This window comes from Heliangelus exortis, chromosome 3 (genome assembly GCF_036169615.1).
Source record: "Heliangelus exortis chromosome 3, bHelExo1.hap1, whole genome shotgun sequence".
In the NCBI taxonomy this organism is placed as follows: Eukaryota; Metazoa; Chordata; class Aves; order Apodiformes; family Trochilidae; genus Heliangelus; species Heliangelus exortis.
This window is the reverse complement of record NC_092424.1, coordinates 61,377,695-61,403,191: the sequence shown is the minus strand read 5'-3', so window position 1 is coordinate 61,403,191 and position 25,497 is coordinate 61,377,695. Positions and strand designations below refer to the sequence as shown.

Below are 25,497 nucleotides of genomic sequence, written 5' to 3'. Positions count from 1 at the left end.
GGAGACCTCATCACTCTCTACAACTCCCTGAAAGGAGGTTGGAGCCAGGGGGGGGTTGGGCTCTTTTCCCAGGCAACCCTCAGCAAGACAAGAGGGCACAGTCTCAAGTTGTGCCAGGGGAGGTTTAGGTTGGACATTAGAAAGAATTTCTTTATGGAGAGGGTGATCAGACATTATAATGAGCTGCCCCGGGAAGTGGTGGATTCTCCATCCCTGGAGATATTTAAAGAGACTGGATCTGGCACTCAGTGCCATGGTTGGGTAACCACGGCAGTAGTGGAGCAAGGGTTGGACTTGATGATCTCAGAGGTCCCTTCCAACCCAGCCAATTCTATGATTCTATGACCTCAGAAAGAAGGCAAAAGAAGATGCCATTGCACACAACACAAGCTTTGAAAAGTGAGGCCATACTAGATGAATCCATCCACCTAGGTTTGTTACACTAACCCAAAGTGAAAAGCATCAGTGTAATTTACTGCCTAATATGATCTTATACAATAAATATTCAGCCATGAACACAGCTTATCCCAAAAATGATGCACAGGAGAATCCAGGAAACCTGCATCTCATCTCATCTCACCCAAGGCTGAATGCAGCAAACAAAAGAAGTTGCAAACTAATTTAGGGCAGGTCAGCATCTGAACTTGCAGTTAACTGCCAGTTCAACTGAGTCATCAGCATTGCACTCCTTTGAAAGAGAGAATAACATGCTTAATTTACACGATCTGACAAGAACTTGGCTAGGCAATCTTCCTGATCTCCTGCTAGGTAACCCAGCTATGCCACAGTCCTTTCTTATGGATATAAGCATCATTAAGATTCCGTATAGGGTATGGGTATCTGAACAGTGGTATGCAACACACTAAGTGGAGTACAATGGAATGCAGCCAATGGTCCAAATCAGATAGCTCTGCTGCAGCAGGCTCTCTCAGTAACAATTCTACTATTCAGTCCTAAAGGGAGTAAGATTAAGTTCCTTAGTCCAGACTTCCTCCATTGTTTAAATACCTTTCTTTTTTTAATTCATATCATTGACAACTAGTAAGCCTATATGGAACAAGAGACTGGTGCATTTGATATCTGCCAGCAAAATCTTAAATGTTTCAAATTTCTAGCTGGCCAAAAGCCCAGAACCAGTCACAAGAGCCAAACACATTTGTAAAAACAACGGCAACTTACAAATATTGGTGCAATGTGAGCCCTTCTGCAATGACAAATGTAAAATTATTTTAAGTATCGCATTAATTTACTTTCGAGTTATTCAGCTTTAGTTTATTCTAACAAAGCGTTCAAATTGAAAACAACATAAATATGAGTAATAAAATCCATGTAACTGAAGCACCCAAAATGTATTTAAGCTCTCCTTTAAGGTATATTGAAAGCCTCTAATGATACGTACTCTGAGGAAAAAAAGGTAAAGATTCTGTTTGAAACAGCTGCTCTCCTGTAAAAGTATTTTCTCTATATTTCTAAAAAAACCCCAAATCATTGAAAATTACACATTTATCTGTATTTCATTAGCTTTCAAATATCAAAATAATAACTTAAGGTAAACTACTGTAAGAGACACATAGGAAGAGGAAGCTTATCCCTTCAGTTCTGTATTTTTCAGAATCTGCCTGTGATGTTGACTGTACCCAATTTTACAAGCCCACTGCCTCACACACCAACATCCTAAATTCTCATGTACAGCACACATCAAAACCTACAAATTAAGCTCCCCACCTTGAACTCTCCACTTTGCAAGTATAAAAGACAAACACCAGCTGAAGCAGAACTGTACACACCCCACATTGGCACAAGCAGATTCTAAAGTGCACTGTCCCTTCCACTCCACTCACTTGAAAAATCAATTACAATTTTTTATCTAACCAGAACAAGATTTTAGTTCTCCAGATGGCAGGCCAAGAAAGGTCACTTTCTCAATGTCAACATAACCAGTGTCCCTCTCTTCAAAATATCAAGAAAACATTTTCAAAGTTTCCTCACATTTTTTTTTCTTTTCTTTTTAAATTTGCTATAGGTGAATGCATCAGTGTCCTGTATTCTGTGTAAATTGTTTTCAAAATTAATAAATATGTTAATTGTAAATAAACATTCTACTCTTGAAAAAGGCAGGCAGAAAGCAGTCCAGCTCCCAAGCCTTCTACCACAGGTGATCATACCCAAGCACTGCTGAACTAGCATGTCTGCTACCATCCCTGAAGGTTGACTGGTACCAATAGCTAAGTCTCTGTAAAAGATAATAATTCTAAACAACAGAATACAAGTAGTAATAATAATCATAAATAACAATTAATTGATAATAATATAATAAATACATATTATTCCGTTCTCAGCTCTGATAAAGCTATAAAACTTCTCCATCACTAATTTTGTTATTGAAACCAAATAATACAGGCAACAGTTCACCAAAATCAAATCATCTGAAAAAAGAAAACAAAAAAACCAAAACAAAACACAAAAAAAAACCCCACCACCCCAAAAGAACAAAAACCCCAAACAAACACACAAAAACCTCAAACCAAAATGAAAAGAATAGACCCAGGACTTTTTCTCCAACTGCTCTGTAACTCTTCATGGTTTAAACAAAATCACACCCTTGCACTGAACTTGAGTAAAGTAGTAGCGAGCAATTCTACTCTGCACATATATTAAGCCCTGGACAGGCTGAACTATTCACCTCCTTTGCTGCTAAAATATTAGTTAATCATAAAACTGGGCTGTGAGCTGCTACTCAGAAGCAGCAGCTAATGTAAAGAGAGCAACTTCTAACTTATAGTTGACAGAGCAGGCTAAGTGCACAATTTTAGATTATCACATATTTTCTACACCTCTTCAAAGGAGAGGCAATCACAACTCAGAGGATACTCTAAGAAGGATAGCATGCCCAAAAACCATAAAAAACAGCCTTAGGATTAATTCTGATTAAAGTGCTACCTTCTGCTTCTTGTTTTGGTTTTAAAATGCTTATAAAGTAATTTGACCAATGACACCAGGCAAGTGTAGTTGTACTGAAATAAAGCCCAGGTGCCCTGGGTGGATTGATGGGGAGGAAAAAGCCTTTAGCACCAACAGCTTGACATTATTTGTGCCTAGCCACAAGAAGCCATCAACACAACACCATGCTGGGCACCAACTTCAGATCTGCTTGGAAATAGAAATGCAAAGCATTTCTATTAAGGAGAAGGATGTCATCAAATAATGTTTTGCTTCACATGTTTAGTCTTAGTGCAGCCATATAAGAACACTCAGTGATTTAACATATTTGACATCTCAGCTCTATCTTTAATTGCTAAGTTTTCTAGCAACATGCTATCACACAGGACAGATTACCTGGAATAAGGTGGGTAGCAAAAACCAGGCTGTTGGAGGACTTTTAACCAGCAGAAGAATTATCTTGTCATTAGAAAACAATTTTGTTTATCATTAGCAGAAACATTTACTAAATGACCAGACACCAGTTTTGCTATGAGGAAAATGGAAAATTATTCAAATACCTAATAATAAAAGTGTACATCCGATACTGACTTAAGTAAAATCACCACTCAGATAGTTCAGAAGTAGGATATATCTCCAGCAAAGCACAGGCCAACCGATCAGTAATACATTATTAAGAAATGTCATGCAATTATAAATACTGAATGACTTAAATGAAAAACAATTTTTAATGTTAATTTGTAAACAATGCTAATATTTGCTTAGATATAAAACAAAGAGAAAGCAGAATACTGAACTATTCTTACTGATGTGTCCGTGAGTTCACTATTGCTCCTACTTGAAATGTAAATATTAAAAATCATCAGATCAACTTTCACTAATGTGTGCTTTTTAATCCACATAGAGAGCAGTCAAACTTCATGCTGAAAATTCATTCATTTCCCACCACCCTATTGGACACTGAGCTGATGATCAATTATAATCTGTTTCAGAATCTGATATAATATGTGCAAAACTTAAGGAAAGACAAAACCGACAAAGAACATTGACAGAAAAGAGAGTACCTGTCTGTAAAATAAGTGATCTTGTCAGAAACAAGAATTAGGAATAATTGAGGAATCTCCAGAAAGAAGATATTGCTGCAGAGATGTCATCCAATATAGCACAGTAAATCACCTGCCAGTCACTCGTACAATACCAGCAGCAGAATATTGCAGGGTGAGCTGTTCCATTATTAGCTTTACCTTTTTTTAGAAATCTGTTACATCTTCTTTGGAAAAGAAAAATTTTTTAAAATGCTTATAGTTGGCCTTCTACAAGCAAAATATTTTTTCAAAAAAATACTCATACTTATTTGGGCTTGCAGTTATCTTACAGAAACCTTGGGAGAACTCTGGGGAAAAGGCAGGTCTGTCTTCATTTTCCAGACATGTGAGGCAGCAGAGCAGGATGAGCTGTTTCTCTACTCAGTTCCATCCCTGCCTCATCCCTCATTGTGGGTACAATCCACAAACCCTTGCTGACTCATCTTTTTCTAATTGAAACTGGTTAATAGTAATATTTACTGGACTTCGCTTTCAGGGACTAAGAAGAACCATTCTTAATGCAAGGTAAACAGCTTGAAATCTTATTATTAAAACAGCATTGTCACAGAAGTTAAGATTTTAATTTTCCAGTATTTTTTTTTTCTGGTTCATTCCAAAGTGGACTAAAGTTGAAAATTTGTCTCAAGCCAGACTACATTTTGGTGCTTTATCTGCTAGTCTCAGCTCAGTCTCTTTGAAACAGAAGCTCTTCTCAAATTTCAAGCTTTTAGAAAGATGCCTAAGTGAACTCAATACAATAAGGTAATGCTTTAACCTTATTTAGATCTCAATAACTGTCATCTTAACCTAGATGGACACACAGATCTTTTTAGTTCACAGGAAAAACAGGCTATATTATACATAAGATCACAAATTTTAAAAAATGCTTTCAGTTTAGGCCTATTACAACTGTGTGCCTCAACTTTCTGACAGTATTATGCTTAATTAAAAAAAAAAACAAACCAAAAAAATATCAACAAAAAACCAAAAAAACCCCAAAAAATACCAAAAAACAAAAACCAAAAAAACCCCCTGATTTTCAGGGGATTTTCAGGATTCAGACATAGCCCAGTTGAACCTCTGGCTTCTGATCCAGATACTGACTCTCTTCCTTGAGTAAACAAGTGGTCACCCATGCTTGTATGAGAACCTGAATAGCTGCCCCACTGAAGTCTCTCACCAACGTGTGAAAAAATACTTCATTTACATTTCCATTTTATACACGCATACATATACATGACACATGGAAACCTGCAACTGCAGCTCTTCTTTCTTTCTAGTTTAGTGCAGCTCAGAATAGATGGTTATCGGCACTTGGCTAAATCTAATACAGTGCAAACTTTAAAATACTGTTAGCTGGTCTCTAAAAATCCTGAGAAGAGGGGAAAAAAAAACCCACAATGTAATTTCCACTTATTTGCCCTCCAGTCTGATTTGCAAATCTGTAATTTTTCTCCTCTGCAACTATGACACACAGGCATTATCTTTCCTCTTATGAAAGCTGAGATTAAAATAACTTTAAGTAGTTTTAGAAGGAACAGCATATAACACAAGTTGGCTGTGCTTAATCTTCTTGGGGCTGGCCATGTAGGGGCACTCAAAAAAAGAAAAGCAGGACAGCAAGTTTCAGCAGCACATGATTTTGTTAGTGATAGGTCAAAAATAGATAAAATGAAACAATCTATTAATATGTGATACTTGAAGGAAAAAAAAAAACCAAACCCAAAACACCCTATTGTTTTTTTGTAAAATTCTCTTTCTTAAGGAGATTCTATTCCAAGTCCAAGTTTACTTAAAGTGCAAATGAAAATATGAAGGTAAAGAAACAGGTGATTTGTCTTTTCTGTCTCCTTCCTTGCATGAGGAGAAGTAAAAGACTTTCTTGGCTTTCTAACATCCCACCTCCCAGGTTGCTACCTCCCAGTGTTAGCAAACAGCAACCTAGAGAGTGACTGGGCAAAGCAGGGGACCCAGCAAATCCATATTGACCCGGAAACTTGGGGTTTCCTGTGGTTGCCAAGGGAAACCTTAAGCTCTGCTGCAAGTTAATTAGAGCCAACAAGCCTGCCAAACAATTAAATAATGAAATCATTTTGTTTGGTTGCATTTCAAAGCCATACTCACCAGCACATTTGGTCCTGGTGATGAGCGGTGGTCCTGGCTGTCCAGTCCCACCTTCACCCGGTCTGGTGAGCAGGACCCGAATCTCATATTCGGTGTCAGGGTCCAAGTGCCAGAGCTTGTAAGTTGGAGCATTGACGGCATGGGTTTCAGTCCAGGTCCCAGATGTCATTCGGTACTCTACTTCTTTCAGGATAATGGGTCCATCCCCAATGATCGAGTTGGCATTCAGTTGGATGAGCAAGTATGTGGGCCCAACGCCCAGCAGCTGTGGGGGTGCTATTGGCCGAGGAGGTTCTGTAGAGGAGATAAAAAAAAAAAAAAGCCATTGATAAACTAAAAACTGTTAAAAGAGCTCATTCCACATAAGGTTCTCAGATTTTGATCAGCAAAGATTTCAAAACTAGAAAGCAGAATCAAACTGACATCAATGAAGAAGAGCTGAGGTGAATTTCAGATGACAGAAGCAAGTAGTGCACCACTGGCCCAGTGCTACTTTTCCCATCTAAAAGTCTCAGATAGTGACCACAAAAACCTGATTGCTGCGACTTACCATTTTTTCTGAAAAAAAACCCCATGGGTTCATGCTCATTGATATCATTTGCTACAGAAATAACTTCGGATTTTCATAAAAATAACTAATTTTCCTTTATTGACAAAAGCCACACTTTCCTTAAAGAAACAGTTGCAACAGTTGATACACTAGCCTGGCACAAAATATTCTTAAAAGCAAGTACCACTGCAGTTCATTTTAAAACCACCAGACAGTTGGGTTGAAAGATACAGATACCTCTCATAGGCACTGAGTACTCTGAACTTCTGTTCAGAGAAAACTGCCAGGAGAATGACAAAATGAAGATGTACAGCAACAACATATAATACTGTTTTATTCTTCAGTAACTCTTAATTAATTTAGAAATGCAAACAATAGGATGCACATTGATGTTTGTCTTTCCCTGTTCTAATCAGCTTCTGCCCATGTATTTCAACACAGCTGCATAGTGAAAAGTAATGATGGACAGAACAGGTAGGTGAGGTCCCTCTTACCCTGAGAAATATTTATGTAGAGAAGCAATACATTGCCTCAATGTGATTTAGTTTAAGAAACAAATCACAAGCAACATGCGCTTTTCTAATAAAACGAAGCCACTGATAAACAGGGAAGGTTCATTTTCATTCCAGATGGCTCATATTTCAACTAATTTGTTTCAGTTAATTAGGCAACAATGCTAAACGTAATGCACACAGGGGTTTAGCACAGCAGTGATGCAGAACTAACAATGTGGCAACTCTTGAGCAGGTAGAGGGATCTCATGGGCAGTACGTCAAATTTAACCCCAGACCACAAGTTTTCCCTAGACAGAAACCCTTCTCATCCCTGCACCCCTCACCCTTTTGCACAAGAGAAGTTAAGATGCAGAAGCATTGCACACATTCTGATTTCCAGGAATGACCCCACCAGTGCCACTGACAGAGCCCACGGTGAGGGTGGTGGAGATGGAAGGGCTCGCAGAGGGCATCCCAGACCTCCTCTGACATTCCACCCTCTCTGCATGAGGAAGTTCAGCTAATGACTCCCTGGTTCTAAAAGTCCAGCATCAAATTTTCCTCTCAGAATACCAGAGCTGGCTCCCAACAGCATATTTAGCCGCTCTGTAAGTAATCAAGTTTCCCATATTTTGGTACAAAAGGATGGCTTACAAACTTTCTTCTAAATTAGCTACATCTCAAGCCACGCAGCTTGGACCCCAGTGAACCTGTGAACATCCTACAGCAGTGGCAAGCAGAGCACATTTTCTTCTCCCAGAGTGAAAAGGTGAATGCTCTAAGGTGTTCCCATTTATGCTTTGGGATACACAAAACTCTAGAGAGTATCTCAATTATTAACATGGTTTGCCCTTTTTTGGCAAGAAATGTGCATGTGAACTAATTCAGATCTCTACCTGCCTCACAGCTCAGAAACGCAGCCAGGCTTAATGAGGGCAGTTTATTTGCTGTGGAACTAACACATTAAATGTCAAACTAATGAATTCTAAGGTCAGAGCATATTAGAGAAGAAAATATAAATGTTGATGAGCATGATACACTACCAACTCCAACTTAGAAACTTCTGAAACATAAGGCTATGGTTAGAAGTATACACTTTGACTAAAAGCACCATTATCACAAATAAAACCTTACATTAATGAGACTAATATACCACTGCATATTAAATTTTTATGTTAAGAGGTGAAGCTTATTCTTAAATTAGCATATGGTTTTTTTTAAGCTCTTGAGGACGAGACTTATTTATAAAGTCTCTCCCAGTTCCAATAAATTATGCATGAATTTTAATCAGTTAGCAAATGAACAAGTAATTGTTCTGCAGCATTATTAATATTCTTCATAATACATTATACTATCAAAACCAGAGGTGAGGTGCAACCAGAAATCCCAAAAGTACACTAAGTATCAACTGAAGCATGCAGTCCCAGTATACCACGATAAACTTTTCTGATGTTACCCAATTAACTTTCTATTAATTATACTGATTCGTTATTCTATAACCAGATCCATCAAATATTCCCCCATTACAATTTCAAATCACACACTTTCCTCTTATATATGCAGCAACCTGAAACTTTTACGATTTAAAAATTCCCACTGATAACTAAAAGATAGAACAAAGCCATTATTAATGGGTTGGCTGCCATTCCCATAGCAAATATCCCATGTACAACTGTCTTCTGCTGGGGTTTTTAAACACAACTGCCATCCTTCAAGGAAGTGATATTGCTGACTTTTCATTCCACCAATCTGCATCTACCTAATAGCTAAGAATAATGATTTGGAGTGTCCTGAGAAGATAGGCTGCCAAAACTGAAAAACAAATGCATGAGAGAACTGCAAAGAAAATCACCTTCTCAGAAGTTCAGTCTGGTTCATATACAGTTTTAAAGAAGACAGCTTCAGCAAAGCCACTTCAGCAAAGGGACAACTTTGGAGGCCACAGCCGGCTCAGAGGCAGCATCATAGGAAGCTGAGGCTCACCAGTTCCCTTCACACCACTCCCTCTCCTACCTGGCTCCCTTGAGGCACTCTGCCTGCAGATGCTCACTATTCAAATGCATTTCATAGCTTTCAGTCACACAAACAGACAGGTCAGACAGCATGCTGACCTCCCTCTATCCCCCCACTGCCCTGGTCAATGCAACCTAACTGGAGAATTTTACTTTTTCATTTGTCCAGAAAACAAACCACCTCCTTCAATTATTATGAGCAGATGTGGCTAAGGCACATGATGTTCCTAGCAAGCCATTTTCATTAAGCACAGTGCCTCTTTTCTTGGCCATGAACCCTCTGTGAATATCCACAAAGGTTCTAAACAACATTCTATGAAAAAATATTTTTCCCAGTGTCATCTGGGATTTTCATCAGCAGACTCATGAATACAATAGGTATTTTTAAGACATTCACACTAAACAATCTGAGTGAAGACACAGCATAGCATGCTTGGTTTCTTCCTTTGATAAGCACAAATTTTAGAATAGCTCTGCCAGTGTAACTAGTTCAGTTACTGACTACGTGTTTTTAGCCACTGCTTAAAGGTGTTAAATCTGATTAAATCCTCTCCAGTACGCAGGGCCATCAACATCTCTGAAAGACTACATAAAAAGAGCACTTGTACATCTGCAAGACACTAAAGAAATGAAAGTATTGTCATACATAGCATTTTGCAGTATTTGGCCAGCTCTGGTTTTGACATAAAACGCCCACAGCCAAGTTAATAAAAAATTAAGACTGACATTTCATCAGTACAAAGTTCCCATTTTGCTGAGCTACTAGCAGTACATTATGCTCGCATCAGTATGTACATGACATCAAATGTACTGTGATATTTAGACACCAATGACTAGAATAAGCATGCAGCATCAACCTCAGCTATAAGTCTTCACACAGTTAAGCAGTTGTGTCATATACTTAATATTAAATATTGTATGCAAATAATTATGTATTCATAGGCAGAAAAAAAGAGTAAAGGTCAGTAGTATTGTCAGTACAGTAACCAGCATACATGAAACACATGCCTTTATTCTTGCAACTTTCGATCCCATCCCAACCTCATATGGAGCATCCACACATTGATACCCTTCAAGCTCCCTCTGTTCACCTGGGCAGTGTTGCCTTCCCTCTGGTAACAGCATGTTCAGCCTCCTGGGTCAAATGCCTAACACAAAGCCATACAGCTGGTATGCTGATGGGTATCAAGCACTAGATCAATAATGCAACAGGGGCAATCATAAAAAGCTTGATTTTTACAAGTATAACAAAGCACACCCTTATTAAAAGAGGTCCAACATTAGGCTCCTCCCTCCAGAAATATAAATCAGTAGGTCTTTACTATGTCATAAACTGCTAAGAAAGCAGGTAAATCAAAAGAATACAAACTTATTTTGAAACTTTTTATAATTCAGAGAAATAAATACATAAACACAGCTAATACTGGATGTTCCATGAACTACAGCAAAGATGCCTCCATAAATGACTTGACAATGACTCAACGGCCACCTAGATCAAACATTTCCTCTTTCAGGGAATTTTCTTGCAAAGCCAATAAAGTATGTCTGCACATCTCTTGCAAGCACTCTGGGTTTCTAGTTGAGGTTCAGTGCCTGATCTGCACTGGCTACATAGAGTTAGAGCACAACCGATGCCACAAAAAGCTCTCTGGGACGAGGGGTCCCAGAGTTTCTCAAAGAAACCCGAGGTTTCTCAAAGGAGCCAGGGCATACAGGCAACATGAAAAATCCCTGCTTGCCAGGAGCTGGTCCCATACAAAAGTCTGATGCTACTGCTGCTGCACTGGGCTCCAGATTGCATCCCAAGATGTTGTGGCAAAGTCGTGTCGGAAGACCCACAACATGGAGCCAGGAGAGCTCGGGAAGCAGGCTGCTGATCCCCTGCAACAGCTGTACTGTTTTAGTACTCTTCCTGTACTGGAAGAATATATGTGGCTTTAGGGATTTACACATTTTTTAAAAATATTGGAAAACTGAAGAATGAGATACATTTGTTTAACAGTTGGAGAAAATGTATGAGATTTAGCAGAAAGAATTACAGCTGTCAAGTACTTGCAAGGAAACAAAATTCTCAGTCTTAAAAGCTGGTTAGTCCATTGGAAAAAAAAGAATTAACATGAAGCAGTGACTGAAAGCTTAAATTCAAATATGGTATTAAGCCACAAATTTAACAGTGAGAATAGTAACTGAAGAACAATAACTGGTAATACTGGAAATTTTACATTCTCTATCTGTCTATTTTCACTTAAGGCTGGATGTCCTCTTACAAATTATACAGTTGGGGAAAATATAGAAGATGGTAAGAATATGTAAGGCTCTGAGGAATTACAGTTGAAATAAAGTGTGTGGTCATGAAGCTGATCACAAAATGAGCTTTGAAAATTTAAGGATGAAAACAAATCATGGAAACTTCTAGCACAGTCACTTTCTTTTATTTTTAGCAAAATCATACTACATGTGTCATATCTTTAATATGACCTAGAAATGTTTTCATTTGGCTCTAAAATGGTTAGGAAGGACTGGTCTGCTAGGCAATAAAAACAAAAAAAAAAAACAAAAAAAAAAAACAGAACATAAGACAAAAAGGTATATCTTGGAGTTCTGCCTGCCTGGAAGGACACCTGGCTGTCTTCTCTGCTGACAGCAGCCTGACAAGACCTGTCGCCCCCAGCACCAACAAAAGCCACATTAACACAAACAGGGGCTGTGCCAAGTAAGGGAAGCATTACAGAAAGCAGTACTTGAATGAGTAGAAATTTTTCTACTCAGCTAAAAAAGCAGGTTAATGCAGGGGATTGAGGGATCCCAAGCTGAAAGCAGAGATTTGACTAGCAGCAGGGGTATCATGAACCTGAAGAGTCACAGAAAGCCTCCACGGTTTATTTTTAGATTTCCAACAAGATCTCAGGTTTTCACTTTCTCTGCATGACAGACTACACTCACAGCCCAGTCTGTCACCCTATACATGCAATCTCTAGCAAGTAGTTAGGTTTGTAATGGTTTTGTTTTATAACACACAGAAGACAAAGAACCCAACAGCCTATCATCTAAATCAAAGAGATTTCCCAACATACTGAGGACAGTTCATTAGTGGGAGCTGAGTACTCTACTGAAAAAACGGAAGTATTTTTTTTTTTTTTTAGAAAAGCTGTCTTCTGAATTATATTTTATTTTCCTGCATTACTAAGAACATATTTCTAGACGTACCTTTCTGAGATGTTCTTACCACCCATTTCAACAGCTGTTTTATATTACTACACTTTTTTTTTTCCTGATAGAAAAGTGCCTATTGCTTCCACCTTTGTTTTCTGCAGATAATTTGGAGAAAGCATGTACTGTGAGTTCCTGCTGCTAATGCAAGTTATGAGCATCTTCCTCCAAAAGTATACAGATGAGAAAGCAGCAAAAACCTTGTCAGCAAATAACTGACTTCAACATGTCACACACTGTAATGATTTCATGTAGAAAGCAACGTAAAAATTGGTAGGTTTCTATGGCTAAATGTGCAGAATAGTCACAACCTTCCCTTTTTCTTTAAAAAAACCCAGCAAACCAACAATCAAAAGCTAATCCAGACTTATCTCAGCTGCTATCCTGCAACCATAAATGATGGTGTCTGCTTGAAGAAACTTAAACAGCCTGTGACCTGGTATTCTGCCACAAAGCTTTTTCTCCAGCTCTTCTTTTTTTTATTTTTTCATGATGCAGACTTTATTCCTATGACTCCAGAAGCATTCTCTGTGACTTTAAAATACAATTTATTGCAAGTGTTCTGTATCTGGCACTAGTTGCTAGTCCTGAGGTTGAGACACAATACCTACAAAATGTTACATTTTAATTAAGAGAGTTAGTTGTCTGGAATAAAAAAACTCATTTAAGGAAAAGCTCAGTGACCAGGTTGTATAAAGCGATTTATCCAACTCGCTTCAGAGAGTCTGCAAAACCATTTTATTTGTCTTTTATTACTTGGAATGGAAAAACTGAAAGAATCTATTTTAAACAAACATTCAAAATGAATATCTAGAGCACAGCGAGATTCAGGTTATTACCTAGACAATCAGTTACTGGAGAAAAAGAACAGCAACAAGTAGAAATGGCAAACTGAAGACTAATGCTGTCTTAGGTAGGATACTGACATATTTCACCATAATATCTCTAATTTGGGGTCTGCAAACAGGGATACTATCTCACAAGCTCACCCTAAATTACTGATTTATCTTTGAGTAACTGCCTAATATATCAAGTTTGTGTGATAAGTGTAACAAAGTCTGCAAGCTCATGCAGCTAAAATCTACTTAATTTAAATGATGTGGCACTTACTGACCATGTGAAATGCTGAAATAGGAATTATTTCAGCAGTGAAAACTGCTAACTTCTGCATAGTGATTTTACATCCTATGCATCACTATACCATTTTATTCACCTTGATTTGAAACACCACTGCATTCATTTTATTATCTTCCTTTAAATAAAAGGAACACCACGCAGCTTTAGCATTGTCAGCAGAAAAAATAAACAAGGTTAAGATCATGCCCAGCTTACACGTAAAAAACCAAAAAAGTATTTCTAAAAATTGGAGCATGTCAGGACTCTACACAGTTTATGAACAGAACACATGCCTATTTATTGAATGACAGGAGGCCATGCTACTCTGGGAATCAATTACATGAGTTTGACATATTTTGTAAAAAAAAATGCATCGTGGTAAAGACATTTATGCAGTACACATCTACAGGAAAACTGAATTAATGTAAGGAAAAGAGGCACCTGTAATGAGAAGACATTAAATTCTTCAAAAATAAATAAATAAAATCACTCATTATAAATGAGTCAGCTCTAGAAATGTCTCAGGCAAAGACTTGATCAAAATGACTTCATTATCCACATATATCAGTAATTCCCTTCAGAGCTCAGTGTTGAGACTATTGTTGGAAGGAAGTATTTTATCTCCTTCATTGTCAGAAACCAGCAGGGTAAGAACAAAATTCAATGTCTTCAAAATTTGGTAGTTCCCAATAAAGAATTATGCACGATTCTACACAGCTTTGCAATGAGACATTTGACAATACTGCATTCTGCATGCACATTGACATGCTGTCAGTGATGAGAAGGAATAAAATTAAGGATTAGGGAAAGAGTGCCTGAAAAAGAGCAAAATATTATTTTAGGTACCCCAGGATTTTCTTTTACATAGTTACATAATGAGAGTAAAATTTTCATTTTCTTCCTGCTTGTCTGGTACTGCATTTTTTTTTAAATTTTTTTTTTTTTTTTTTACATATATATTTATTTTAAGTTTGAACTGGCACAATAAACTGGCATTGCAAAGTTTTTTGCAATGCTGCTATATCTGTCGATGCTGTCGTCATCCCCACACTCAGTTTACTGCCTATACAAATTAAGGGCAGAAACTTTCTACTGGACAAATGCTACAGCATTACAAGACTTAAGACTCAATTTCAAGTACTTCAAACACCCTGCAACAAAACCCAAAAATTTCATTAGAATTCAGTGACCAAAAAAAACCCCACAATTATCACAAATTTATGCCTTACTAGACTCTACATATATAAAAGCTGGAAGCTAAAAAAAATCCAGCCCAGCAACTACTCCTTAAGTTTAATGATACTATTTACCCTAACTGCCTAAGACCATCAATAACCACTTGAATTACCTACACAGCTCAGCTGTTTCTTAGGTAGGATGGAGCTTCCTTCAACTGATGACACAACTGTGCCACCTGGGAGATCTGCATTCTCCTCTGTAAAGATGGACCCTCCTGCCAATGTGTTTTCCTTGCCTGAAAGACTCCTGTATGTCTCATTTTGGAAGTCACGTTCCACCCAGACAGTGCTAATGCAAATTTTTATCATCAGTTTTCCTGCCTGCCTTTCAAATGACAGAGAAAAACGCTTCAGAAGGTGGTGGGGCAGTATCATGGCCAGATGGAATTCAAACCTGTATCATGCTCTTTAAAGGTGCAATGAGCTGTAGACATTGCTGTACCAGAAGGGAACTGAAAAATAAAGCACCTGCAGCTGACAGGAATAGCTGGCTTAGTTTTGGTTTTCAAGTATTTACAGTTTTATTTAATAGTAATTACAGAATCTTCAAGCCCGTAAGATGTGAGCCATGAACATCTCACCTTCCCAGCCTTCCCTGACTGCTCACCTGGCACCTGAGATATCCTCAGCATTCCCAGAACTGCTCATTGCTGTGTAGTACCTGTGCAGGTTGTTAGGAGGACAGCCAAGCACCACATCCCTGAGGCTGCTCCTACCCCTACATCTTGCACTCTTCTCCCTCAACTTTACTTGCCAAGCAGCACCCTGGGGAAGCACCCCAGCAGCTCCAGCTCCTCTTTCTGTGTCTCTGTGTCTTTTTATTTCTGGTTTTACTGTAAGTGTTAACCCAAACAATGAACCTTTATACATGGAGGTGGAAAAAGGAAGGAAGAAAAACAGCTCACACACCATATTATTGAGGCAAGACACTGATAAATGGGCAGGGGGCAGAGATGAAAGTAAAACCTTCCCCTTCAGACCAGCAGGGCACCCAGGAATGACTTTGGAACATGATAAATAATGTCTGCCATCTCAGGTGTCCTATTTCACCAAAGTCAAAGGCCTTCTGTCAGCACTTCAGTACTAACATCAAATTGATACAGTTTAGTATATTGGTTACACATAAATGGAGATCTTGTGTGTGCTCAGATTATTCAGGACGATGGGGAAAAATGACAGAATACATCACTTCTGAGCAAACCTGCTTCTGAGGGACGGTTTTCTTGCTCATATCCCTCTATTTCTATTCATAACCTTTTCCAAGACACATTTAGATGTTCCCACCAGCAAGTCTTCACATTTCTTATTACAGCATGCCCAAATATTTCTTGCCAAAAATGCCAGAAGGCAACCCACTGGAATGACAGAGAAGGAGGCACTGAGACATGTCCCTCAATCTATGCAATGAACAACAGAAACCAAAATGGAAACCCACTTAGTTAATTTTTACACCAGATTCATATCAGAGATGTGAATTACACATCACCTAACACCCACCTGGAAACGGCTACCTTGCTCATCCACTTCCCACTATCAGTGTCATTTGCAGAACCACTGATCTACTCTACTTCCAAGGCAGCTTAGGTTTAAAACTGATCTTGGATGTGGTGCACATGGAGGTTTCCTGTTTTCCTGGGTCCCTGAAGCAGCTCCCTGAGGCTTCAGACCACAGCCAGAGTCAGCACAGAAGCAGGAACATAACTTCAGGTGTTTGTGAAGGAGGAAAAGGGAGGGAAAGGACTGACACAGCAGATGCAGGCCATTAGATCTGCTCAGCTTTATCATGAAAGCCACCTTCAGAAAGGGGCAGAGGGGACAGGGATAGACAAAAGGAACAAACATTCTTACCACAGCACCTGGATAGGTGGTAAGAAAGACCTGTGAAACTAAGGGAACCAGTAACAAAGCCAGTGCCCAACTGCTTGCTGCAAAATGGATTTGAATGTGATGAAAAGCCTGGAAGGGCTTTCTAGAATAGCAAATCAAAACTAAAATCATCACCACTCCTGCATGCTAATAAGAAACACATTATGATACACGCTTCTTTAAAGGAATGAACAGAATGTAATTATTTGTTAAGAGGTTTGATAATGTAGTGTTGTGAAGTAGAAAAAGAAGAGTGAAGTTGGTGATGAAATTCTTATGCAGTCAATGAAGAGGGGTGAATATTTCGTTTATATTATGAGATGAGCTTCATTACTAAAAGGTGAATTTGATCCAAGGGCTTCCTTTAGCTGGTGCAACAAAAATGGGGAAAGAGAGTATCTGCCTTTGAAAGAGAAAGAAGCCCACTAGATTAATGAAGAATAGGGTAGACTTTAAAAGTATTTAGACTGGTTTTACTGGCATGTTTTCATTATCTCATTTTTATGTGAGGCTGTTCTGTTAAAGAGTTTGAAATTGTGTATATTGTCATGTATGGTAGCATTGCTATAAAGAGGGTGTTCTTGTAATTAAATTGACACCCAGTGCATTGAATCCCAAGTTCACTACAGGACATAAAAGCACAGATATCTTAAAAATGAGTTTTTGTGTTAGATTATTTATATTATAAAAATATATTCTGGGGACAGTTTGTAGAAGCTTTTTATGAGTTGATAATATCCTACAATCTTTGTTTTGTTGTAATAAAGATTCCAAGTACAAATATGACAAAAACCTACCAATCATTTACTCTGGAATAGCAAACTCCCTGAGTACTGTAACAGCATCTAAATTTCGCATCTTATTTCTACTGACACAACCATTCACTTTTCTGTAGTAATATTTATGTGATCAGTGCAAGCACTTACACCAGCAAAAATCTGACAAGAAAGTCACTGACTGTCTCTCTGGTCTCATCAAAAATAGACCCATTCAATTGTAACCTAATTGGACAATCAATAGAAGCCAGCTCAAGTGTCTGTAGGTCTACTGCATAACTAATCCACAGTGCTCAATGTTCACTCATTAGCAATTAAGAATTATCCACCCTTTAAGATACAGGTTGCATACTGTATCTGTCCCACTCATCTGAGAGGCAGCAGCTCTTACACTTGAGTCTGTAGAAACATTCCCTCAAGCACTGGGGAAACTTTATTTTGAAATCCAGGCTGCATTGACACTGGGTGGGTGGATGGGTTAAATGTTAAATGGGTGTGCTCATCACCAAATAGTACCATCCTGAACAGCTCTCCAGATCTACCTACTTATGATGAGTTTTTAGTAAAAGGCAACACCAGTGACTAAAATCATGGAACACCCTTGACATAAGAAAAGACTGAATAGAGTGGGGACCTTCATGTTGGAAAGGAGATGACCCAGGGGTAATACCGTGACAGAACTCTACAAAAAAAATCATACAACAGAGATGTTAGTATTCAATACATCTTCACCTTTCCCAGCACAGTAAATACAGGTCAGCAAGCGAAGCTAACAGAAGACAGACTCAAAAGTGAGTCAATCAATCCATGGAAGTGTTCAGTGCCAGTCTGAATGGAGCTTTGAGCAACCTGGTCAAGTGGAAGTTGTCCCTGCCTAAAGCGCAGGGTTTGGAACTAGATGACCTTTAAGGTCCCTTCCAACCCAAATCAACCTATTATTTATGTTGGAAAAGGTAGCAGTCTCACTGCCAAATGGTGCTGTGGATAAATGAAGGTTACACCTTCCTAACTGGACAACCACCACACTCAGCAGCATTGCTGAATAGAGTCAGATGCTTAGAGAGTATACGGGGAAATGTTGTGTATGCTTATTAAGCTCTTTTTCTTCCTGAGAAGTCCTTGGGCCAGTGCTTCAAAAAGAATTCTGATTTAGTTTATTTGAACAGTTGCAATTGTCCCTTGCTGTGCTCCTGTATTCTGTTGAGGAATTTTTATATTAAATGGCTAGACTAAAGATGGATATACCAAATATAGGGCAGGATAGATGATAATTTTTATATACTGCCCCCACTCAGGCAAACGAGCCAATTTCCACCTCATCACAGCTTTATTATCTGAAAATATGACTCTATAATAGCCAAATTAAAAGCAAAAATAATTCCTTTTTGCTACCTTATTTTAACCACCTTAGGTTATCTTACTAGCTTTTTTTATGAGCCAACCTGAAAACACAGTTTTTTATCCTACTATTGCATACTTTAATTCTTGAATACAATGCTAATCAACATCTCATGCTGAGCTAGCACACTGAAAGGTCAGTAACTACCCTTCTGTATTCAAATAAGAGAGTCAAACAAAATCAACAACGCCGCAGAAATAATGAGGAGAGAAGAAATTACTAGTGCAGAAATTGGACGGTACAGTTTTCCTCTCCAAATACAAGATTCACTGCTAATAATAGTTTATAATAATATACACCATTACGGAGATTGCTGTCTTCAAAGATTACACAAGCAAATTATGTTATTTATTAAATCAAGACCAGGTATTTTGACTAAGACTGTGTTCACTGGTCCTGCATGTTGAACCAAGATGCTAAGAGCACATTACAATATTACTTGGAGACAAAAATAAATCAGGTATCACTCTATTAACAGTTAAACATAAAGGAACAGTGCCTTTAAGAAGCTCTTATATTTCACCTAAGTTACAACAAAAAAAGCAGGTAACCATAGGAAAAAAAAAGGCTGTCTAATTTCATCAGCAAGCTCTGTTGGTCCCAGTACACCAAGCTAGTGACACTTTTTCAGGAATTTTAAATACCACATTTCATGAAGCCAAGGAAAGTCATGACTCTTTCTGCCAGCTCCCAAAGTCCTACCTCAAACTTTTGACGCATGAGTATTTTTTGAAAGATTTGTTTGTTTGTTTTGTCTTTTAGATAATGGAAAGCACCAGGAAACCTCTCTCATGAGACTTGCTATACTTTTGAGAAATGTGGTTTTGGGGGAAAAAAAAAAGTAGTTCTGTCAGCTCAGAGGAGTGAAGTTGTCCCACTGAATTCTATTTTGGCTTCTACCTCTGGATCCAAGTAATTATTTTGCCTGCTTTCAAGAAAGCTTCTGCTATTCAGCCTCCTCCCCACCTTGTAATGGGAAAGGCAAGCTGCATTTACAGAAACATTCAGAACAGGAGCACATAACTTTTTCTAAACATAAGAAGCCACCACGCAGCATTTCAACATTTTCTTTAAAAATTCCCCTAACCACCCCCTCTTTATATAAAATAGCTTTTCCTTCGAAAATTCACATCAGCTTTATTTTAAGAAGTGAAATGGTTTGGCCACTGAACTGAGAAGTCAGCAATCAGCTAGATACGTATCTCCAAGCTCTCCACACCACCACGCTGGCACAGTCTCTTTTCTCAACTTCTGAAGCACGTTCTCAGGGTGCAAATCCCTCTGGCTCAGTACTCACACCTACCCAGTCAAAATTTAGGGGATAGGAGACCCTGAGCACAAAGCCATTTCTGTCTGTTTTTTTCCCAGTTGTCAAACAATCCTGTTCTCAGTGCCACCTGAGTGCAGGAAACCTATTATATAGTTAGCACTGGTTACAGACGAGGATATAGAGCTACCACAGATCAATCTCACATGCACGTATGTTATACCTTCCTAAGTGCAGAGGTTTAGAAATTGAAAACAGAAAAAATTCACATTTTAAAGAAAAAAAAAAAAAAAAAAAAAAAAAGCTATCCTTCTCCTTGGGAATGACATGGGGTAGGTAGGCTGAGGTTGGAGTTTTTGAGGGGCAGGAGGTGGGGGTGGGGGTGTTTGGCAAAAAGCACTCAACAAAAACTGAGAGGGTCAAGACAAAAAAAAATTAAATATCCAAATTAAGCAAATAGCCACCATAAAAACATTTACCTTAGCATTTTTAAAACATGTTTTGATTTTTCAACCTAGCTGCATGTGAGACACTAGATAGTAACATGGGAAATTCGCAGCACAGTTCAGGATTGTGTCTGCAGAGACATGGCTTACTCAATTTCACAGCAGAAGGATGTTCCATTCCTCTCATCTCACTAAACTGAAGCAAGGATTTAAGCAGAGACTTCCCATTTCCCAAGACAACACCTTAACGTTCAGGGACTCTCAAAAGAGTTACTACATCCTTCCTTTTGAAGCTGAACTATTTTCTGCAACACATTCATTAAGCCATATGTCTACCTAGAAGGTCAGGAAGCAAACACAGTTATTAGTAGTGACTCCAATTAGTGCAGCAATGGTTTTATCTGTGGTGGCAGTCCTTGGTGAATAGATGCACGTAGCTTTTCTCATTTTCCTTAAGATACTGAAGAATTAAGATATAAACTGGCAAAGTCAAAGTTAATAAATACAAAGCAGTGCATGTGAGGGCGGGAATCCCTTATGGACTCAAAAGCAGTATAGTCAGACTAGAATTATACCTATATGAAGAATTTCATGACCATATCATCACAATTCAGAGAAAAAGACAGATAAGGTATCAGTGATTTTTAGGAACAAAATACAATAGAAAGCATAACATCTTGTGGTAAACAGTGTTTTCTAGTCTAAAATAGATATAGATCTGGTCTTTGTATTTCCTGCTGGATAAGCTAGAAGAAAAGACACAGAAAAGGCCAAGGAGAACGTATCAAAGGCCTAGAACAACTTTGATAAGTGGACATATTTTGTAAGTCTGAATTACTCTCAACATGAAAGAATAATGGTTGAAGAAACACATGGTAGATGTTTATAGAATGGCAAACAGTATGCAAAAAAAGAATATTGAATGATACCTGCTCTTGCAGTGAAAAAACAATAGTGAAAAACAACTATAAAAAAAGTAGCCTGCTGATTCAGAGAGAAGTGCTTTCTTCTCTTACTCCAATTAACAGTGAAAATTCATTGCTGCAGGATAATGCACACAACCAGAAGTTAAAAATTTTGACAAATTCATAGAAGGTTCTTCAAGGATATTGCACACAAATATGTTGATATAGACTCTGGCTTGATAAATCTTAAGCCGTAGATTGCTAGATGCTACAAGGATATATGAAGGCAGTGTACTGCTGTGTGCCTCTCCTGTTCTTACATCTTGCCCTAAGCTTATATACTACAGCAAGTTGATTTTGGCCCAGTAGCAGTGTTTTCTTAAGCTGCTATCACATTCTCCAAAGGCAAAAAACCCAGCAGCCATCAAGTTACTGACTGAATGTTGGACAAAGAGACAAACACAAGCTTCAATCCCTTCTAGGTGAGTGTCCTCTACATGAAACTATAAATGCATGTGTGAACACTTGGGTGTTAACAGTGCATGGCTGTATAGCCACATTTACTTCTCTTTCCACCATAAGTGATCAAGTTCTTTTTTTCTGATGCTTGTATGGAAAGCTCTTGGCTTTAAAACTAAAGCTACTTTGCAGAGCTGGAGTGGTATAAGCTAGCCAACTGAATAAGAGACTAATTTTCTGTTGATTTACATCATCCCTGAATATTTAAGACAATACAGATGTAAGTAAGAAGAGAACAATTACGTTGTACCTTCACTAACGTCATCCCACATACATAATTTCTTTCTCCCATCCCACCATCTCTTTAATATGTGAGGGAAAATAAACAGTGAAGGTAAAGCCACGAAGTAGAAAAGCTTCTCTGAACTCCTTTAACTGTTCCTCTCACTGCAGGCCAATCCACGAGTATTAGTGGGACTTAAAATTGTTAAACACCTTGATAAAATTTCCACTTGTCTACACAGCTTCTCCTGCCAAGGCAAAATTGTTTTGCCCTGCTGTCTGCCTTTGTTTCACAGCCAGTATAAACAGTTCTCCCACTGATAAGTATTCTAACCCTGTGGTGTTCATACTTTCCTTGGCCTAAATTACTTAAAATTTCTTTCTCTAAAACAGAAAAAAGAACTAATGGGTAATGGAAGGGGGCCAAGCAACGTTACTGAAGCTCAAAGTACCCTATGAAAACACCGAAGTGACCCAAATATATTTCCTTTCATACACTAATTTTTCCCAAGTTTATTTAATGATTTGTTTCCTTTATTCTACCTAATTCCTTTATTCTATCCTTCACAGATTAGGGAGTATTGTTAATTATGGCAGTATGGAGATGTATCTTTCAGAAATGAGGTTGAAAACAAACCAAACAGTGACTGACAGGTTTCAGCTTTCTGTGCAAGTTCCTCTGGAAGGCATCTTCTGTACCCTAGCACTACGAGTCAAGCAGGTTTTGTGCCATCAAAGGATCGCTTCAATTACTCCTTCTCATTTGCATAGAACTCCAAAATCCTGTAAAATGACTAATTCTGCACAGGAATCCCATGAGCTGAAAGTTCAGGAGAGCTGGAAGAACAGGAAGAGCAAAGGTACCAAAACTGACACAAGAAACAGACTGTAGGTACCTGGTCCATTAATTTCTGTTAACTGTGTGAGAGCTCAACTTAGTTTCATTTGCTTCCACCTGGCATCTGCTTAGTCAGTTGTCCAGAAGGCTGTGTTCTTGCTGAAATATAGTTCATCTTAATTATCTAAAGTCCTAATGGTGCAAATGTCTTAGGGGACAGTCACCTTAATAATGTGACAGTTTGCACATACCCTGTACTACCCAAAGTTGCTTGGTGAACTCCTTGAAGCAGTCCCTTGGCTTGGCCTCAATAAAAAAGCCAACCTGTGCCCTCTCAATAAATTCTTAACCTTTTAAATTATTCAAAGATTAGGAGAAAGCTGCTCATGGAACAACTGGAAGTAAACCAGGAAGATTACTTTGTTTCTAATTGTGAAAATGTCACTAATAACGAGGATAACTAGAGGTTACTGAAGTGTCACTGTAGCACAATACTTTGCATTGCAAAATTCACATACTCAGAGGTCAAGTGTTGGAGGTGTTCCCAAGAAAAATAAAACTCATCAAATATTACTTTAGGCAACCATCTTAAATAAAAAATACAAGAGGAAGGTCAGACTCCTGAAATGGCATTAACAAACAGCTGAAGTTAAGAGAACTTAAGCAGTAAAAAAAAAAAAAAAAAAAATAAAATGAGAGGCAGGTTCTCACACAAAATAAAGACAAAGCTAAGGAAAGCAGAAAAGTCTGTAAGCGTAAACTCAAAATATATACTGAACATGTTTGCAGCCAGCCAGAAAGTTGGCACAGTCTAATCTTTTTCTTGATGTGTCCAATTATATTGCCTTTACAAAACCTTTTGGAGAAGGACTTACTTTTTCTAGTAAAATAGAGTTTTTAACCACCTTTCAATTACCTCATTGTCATTTATTGGCACATTCAACCTGACAGCATTTTCTCTGCTCTACTAATAAAAGTAGGAATGAGCACATAGGGAACAAAAGATGCCCGAGTTAAATCACATTGTAGGAAGTCCAACAGAGGGCCTACCAGTGCAAAACTGAAAAAGTATAGAGAGAAGGCAGTGGTCAAAATGAAGATTGCAACATGTAATACTTGTGAAAACTAGCAGAGGATTTTAACAGCAAGCAGCAAAAATGCATCACATCACTTGAACTTGCTGAAGGACAACCAACACAAGGAGTCAAGAGGCATGAGAAAAATCGCAAGTCCCTCCCCTGCAGGACCTGAGAGAAGCTTGGTTTGGGAAGATGAGAAGTGGGACTCTGTGGGCACCAGTCAGTGAGTTGACAGCCACTGCAAGAGTGAGATTTAAGCTCCTTGTTTCAAATAACAGGCTTAAGGAGTTCCTGGAAGAAAAACAACTTTGCAAAAATACTGATAGCAAGGTTGCAGCATGGGTTGCCTGCCTATTTCACCTGGTTCTTGGAACATAAGCCACATTTCACCCAAGTAAAAGCAATATGGAGACAAACATTACTAAGAAAGGCTTTAGCTTTCCCACCATGAAACTGCTGAGCTTCATTGATTTAACCAAACATGCTTTAACTTGTTCAACAGGTGAGCAAGAGTTGTTGCTTTTAGTCATTATACTTGACTAAATTGTCCTGGCTTCCCTCACTCTCTTGTCTTCAGACACTGCAGAGATCGGAAGAAGCTGGCTTGAGGGCTTGGGAGGGTGATCTGCAGGGATGCTGCCCTTCTCCCTATATTCTGAACTCATGCTTTTCCCCTTGCCCTGGGGCATGGGTGGACAAGACTAGAAGTGAGTAAAAAGACACAGAATTACTAGAGGATGCTTTTGGCTGGTGGTCAAGAGGAAACTTCTGCACTGTAAGATGACCCAAGTTCTCAGCTACAGGAACAGAACTCCCCTTCAGTCCACTAAGGTGACCAAGGGCTACACTGTCTTATGTCCAAAGGAAAAACTGTACCACACCACAATTAAAAAAAAAAATTAACACCCACCCTACAGCTGTATCCTGGAAGTATCCAGCTGCCAACATGAAGCAGTGCTTCCTACACTGCCAGACAGATTCTATCCCAAATAAAGGGAAGTGGAAAATATTCCCACGGCTGGCGATGCTACCCATAAATCACAAGCATGATCACACCAAGTATATCTTGTTTTCTCTAGAACATGCAAGTCATCTGGTCCAAGAGGAGTGGAAAGACAAAGAATACATCATTAGTCAAGATATTTCCAAATGCTGTCAACACATTTTAAAGTCAGAGTGAAGTTTAAAGAAGGCATTAAAAACCATGAGACTACATTCTCAATTTTTAAGCCAAAGAAAAGCATTTGGTTTCTCATATCTCCCTTCAAAAGCAGTAGCCTTTAGATCTCCAGTTGTTAAAAAACACAACTTATGTTGCCATGAAGATGCCAATTGAAGGATAAAATCAAGATTTTCACACAACTTCAGGATACCAAAAAAACCCACAAAAAACAAAAAAACCCACAAAATA

At 38.4% G+C, this 25,497-nt stretch overlaps 1 protein-coding gene across 6 annotated transcripts in view; it reads right to left on the bottom strand.

Moving 5' to 3' along the window:
* The window catches only part of PTPRK (protein tyrosine phosphatase receptor type K), a 389,642-nt gene that overhangs the window by 157,499 nt on the left and 206,646 nt on the right, over positions 1-25,497 (bottom strand). For all 6 annotated transcript variants that reach the window (XM_071740971.1, XM_071740972.1, XM_071740974.1 and 3 more), the window contains exon 7: positions 6,150-6,443. In XM_071740971.1, the coding sequence (XP_071597072.1) occupies positions 6,150-6,443 (294 nt within the window). The remainder of the gene's footprint in view (positions 1-6,149; positions 6,444-25,497) is intronic.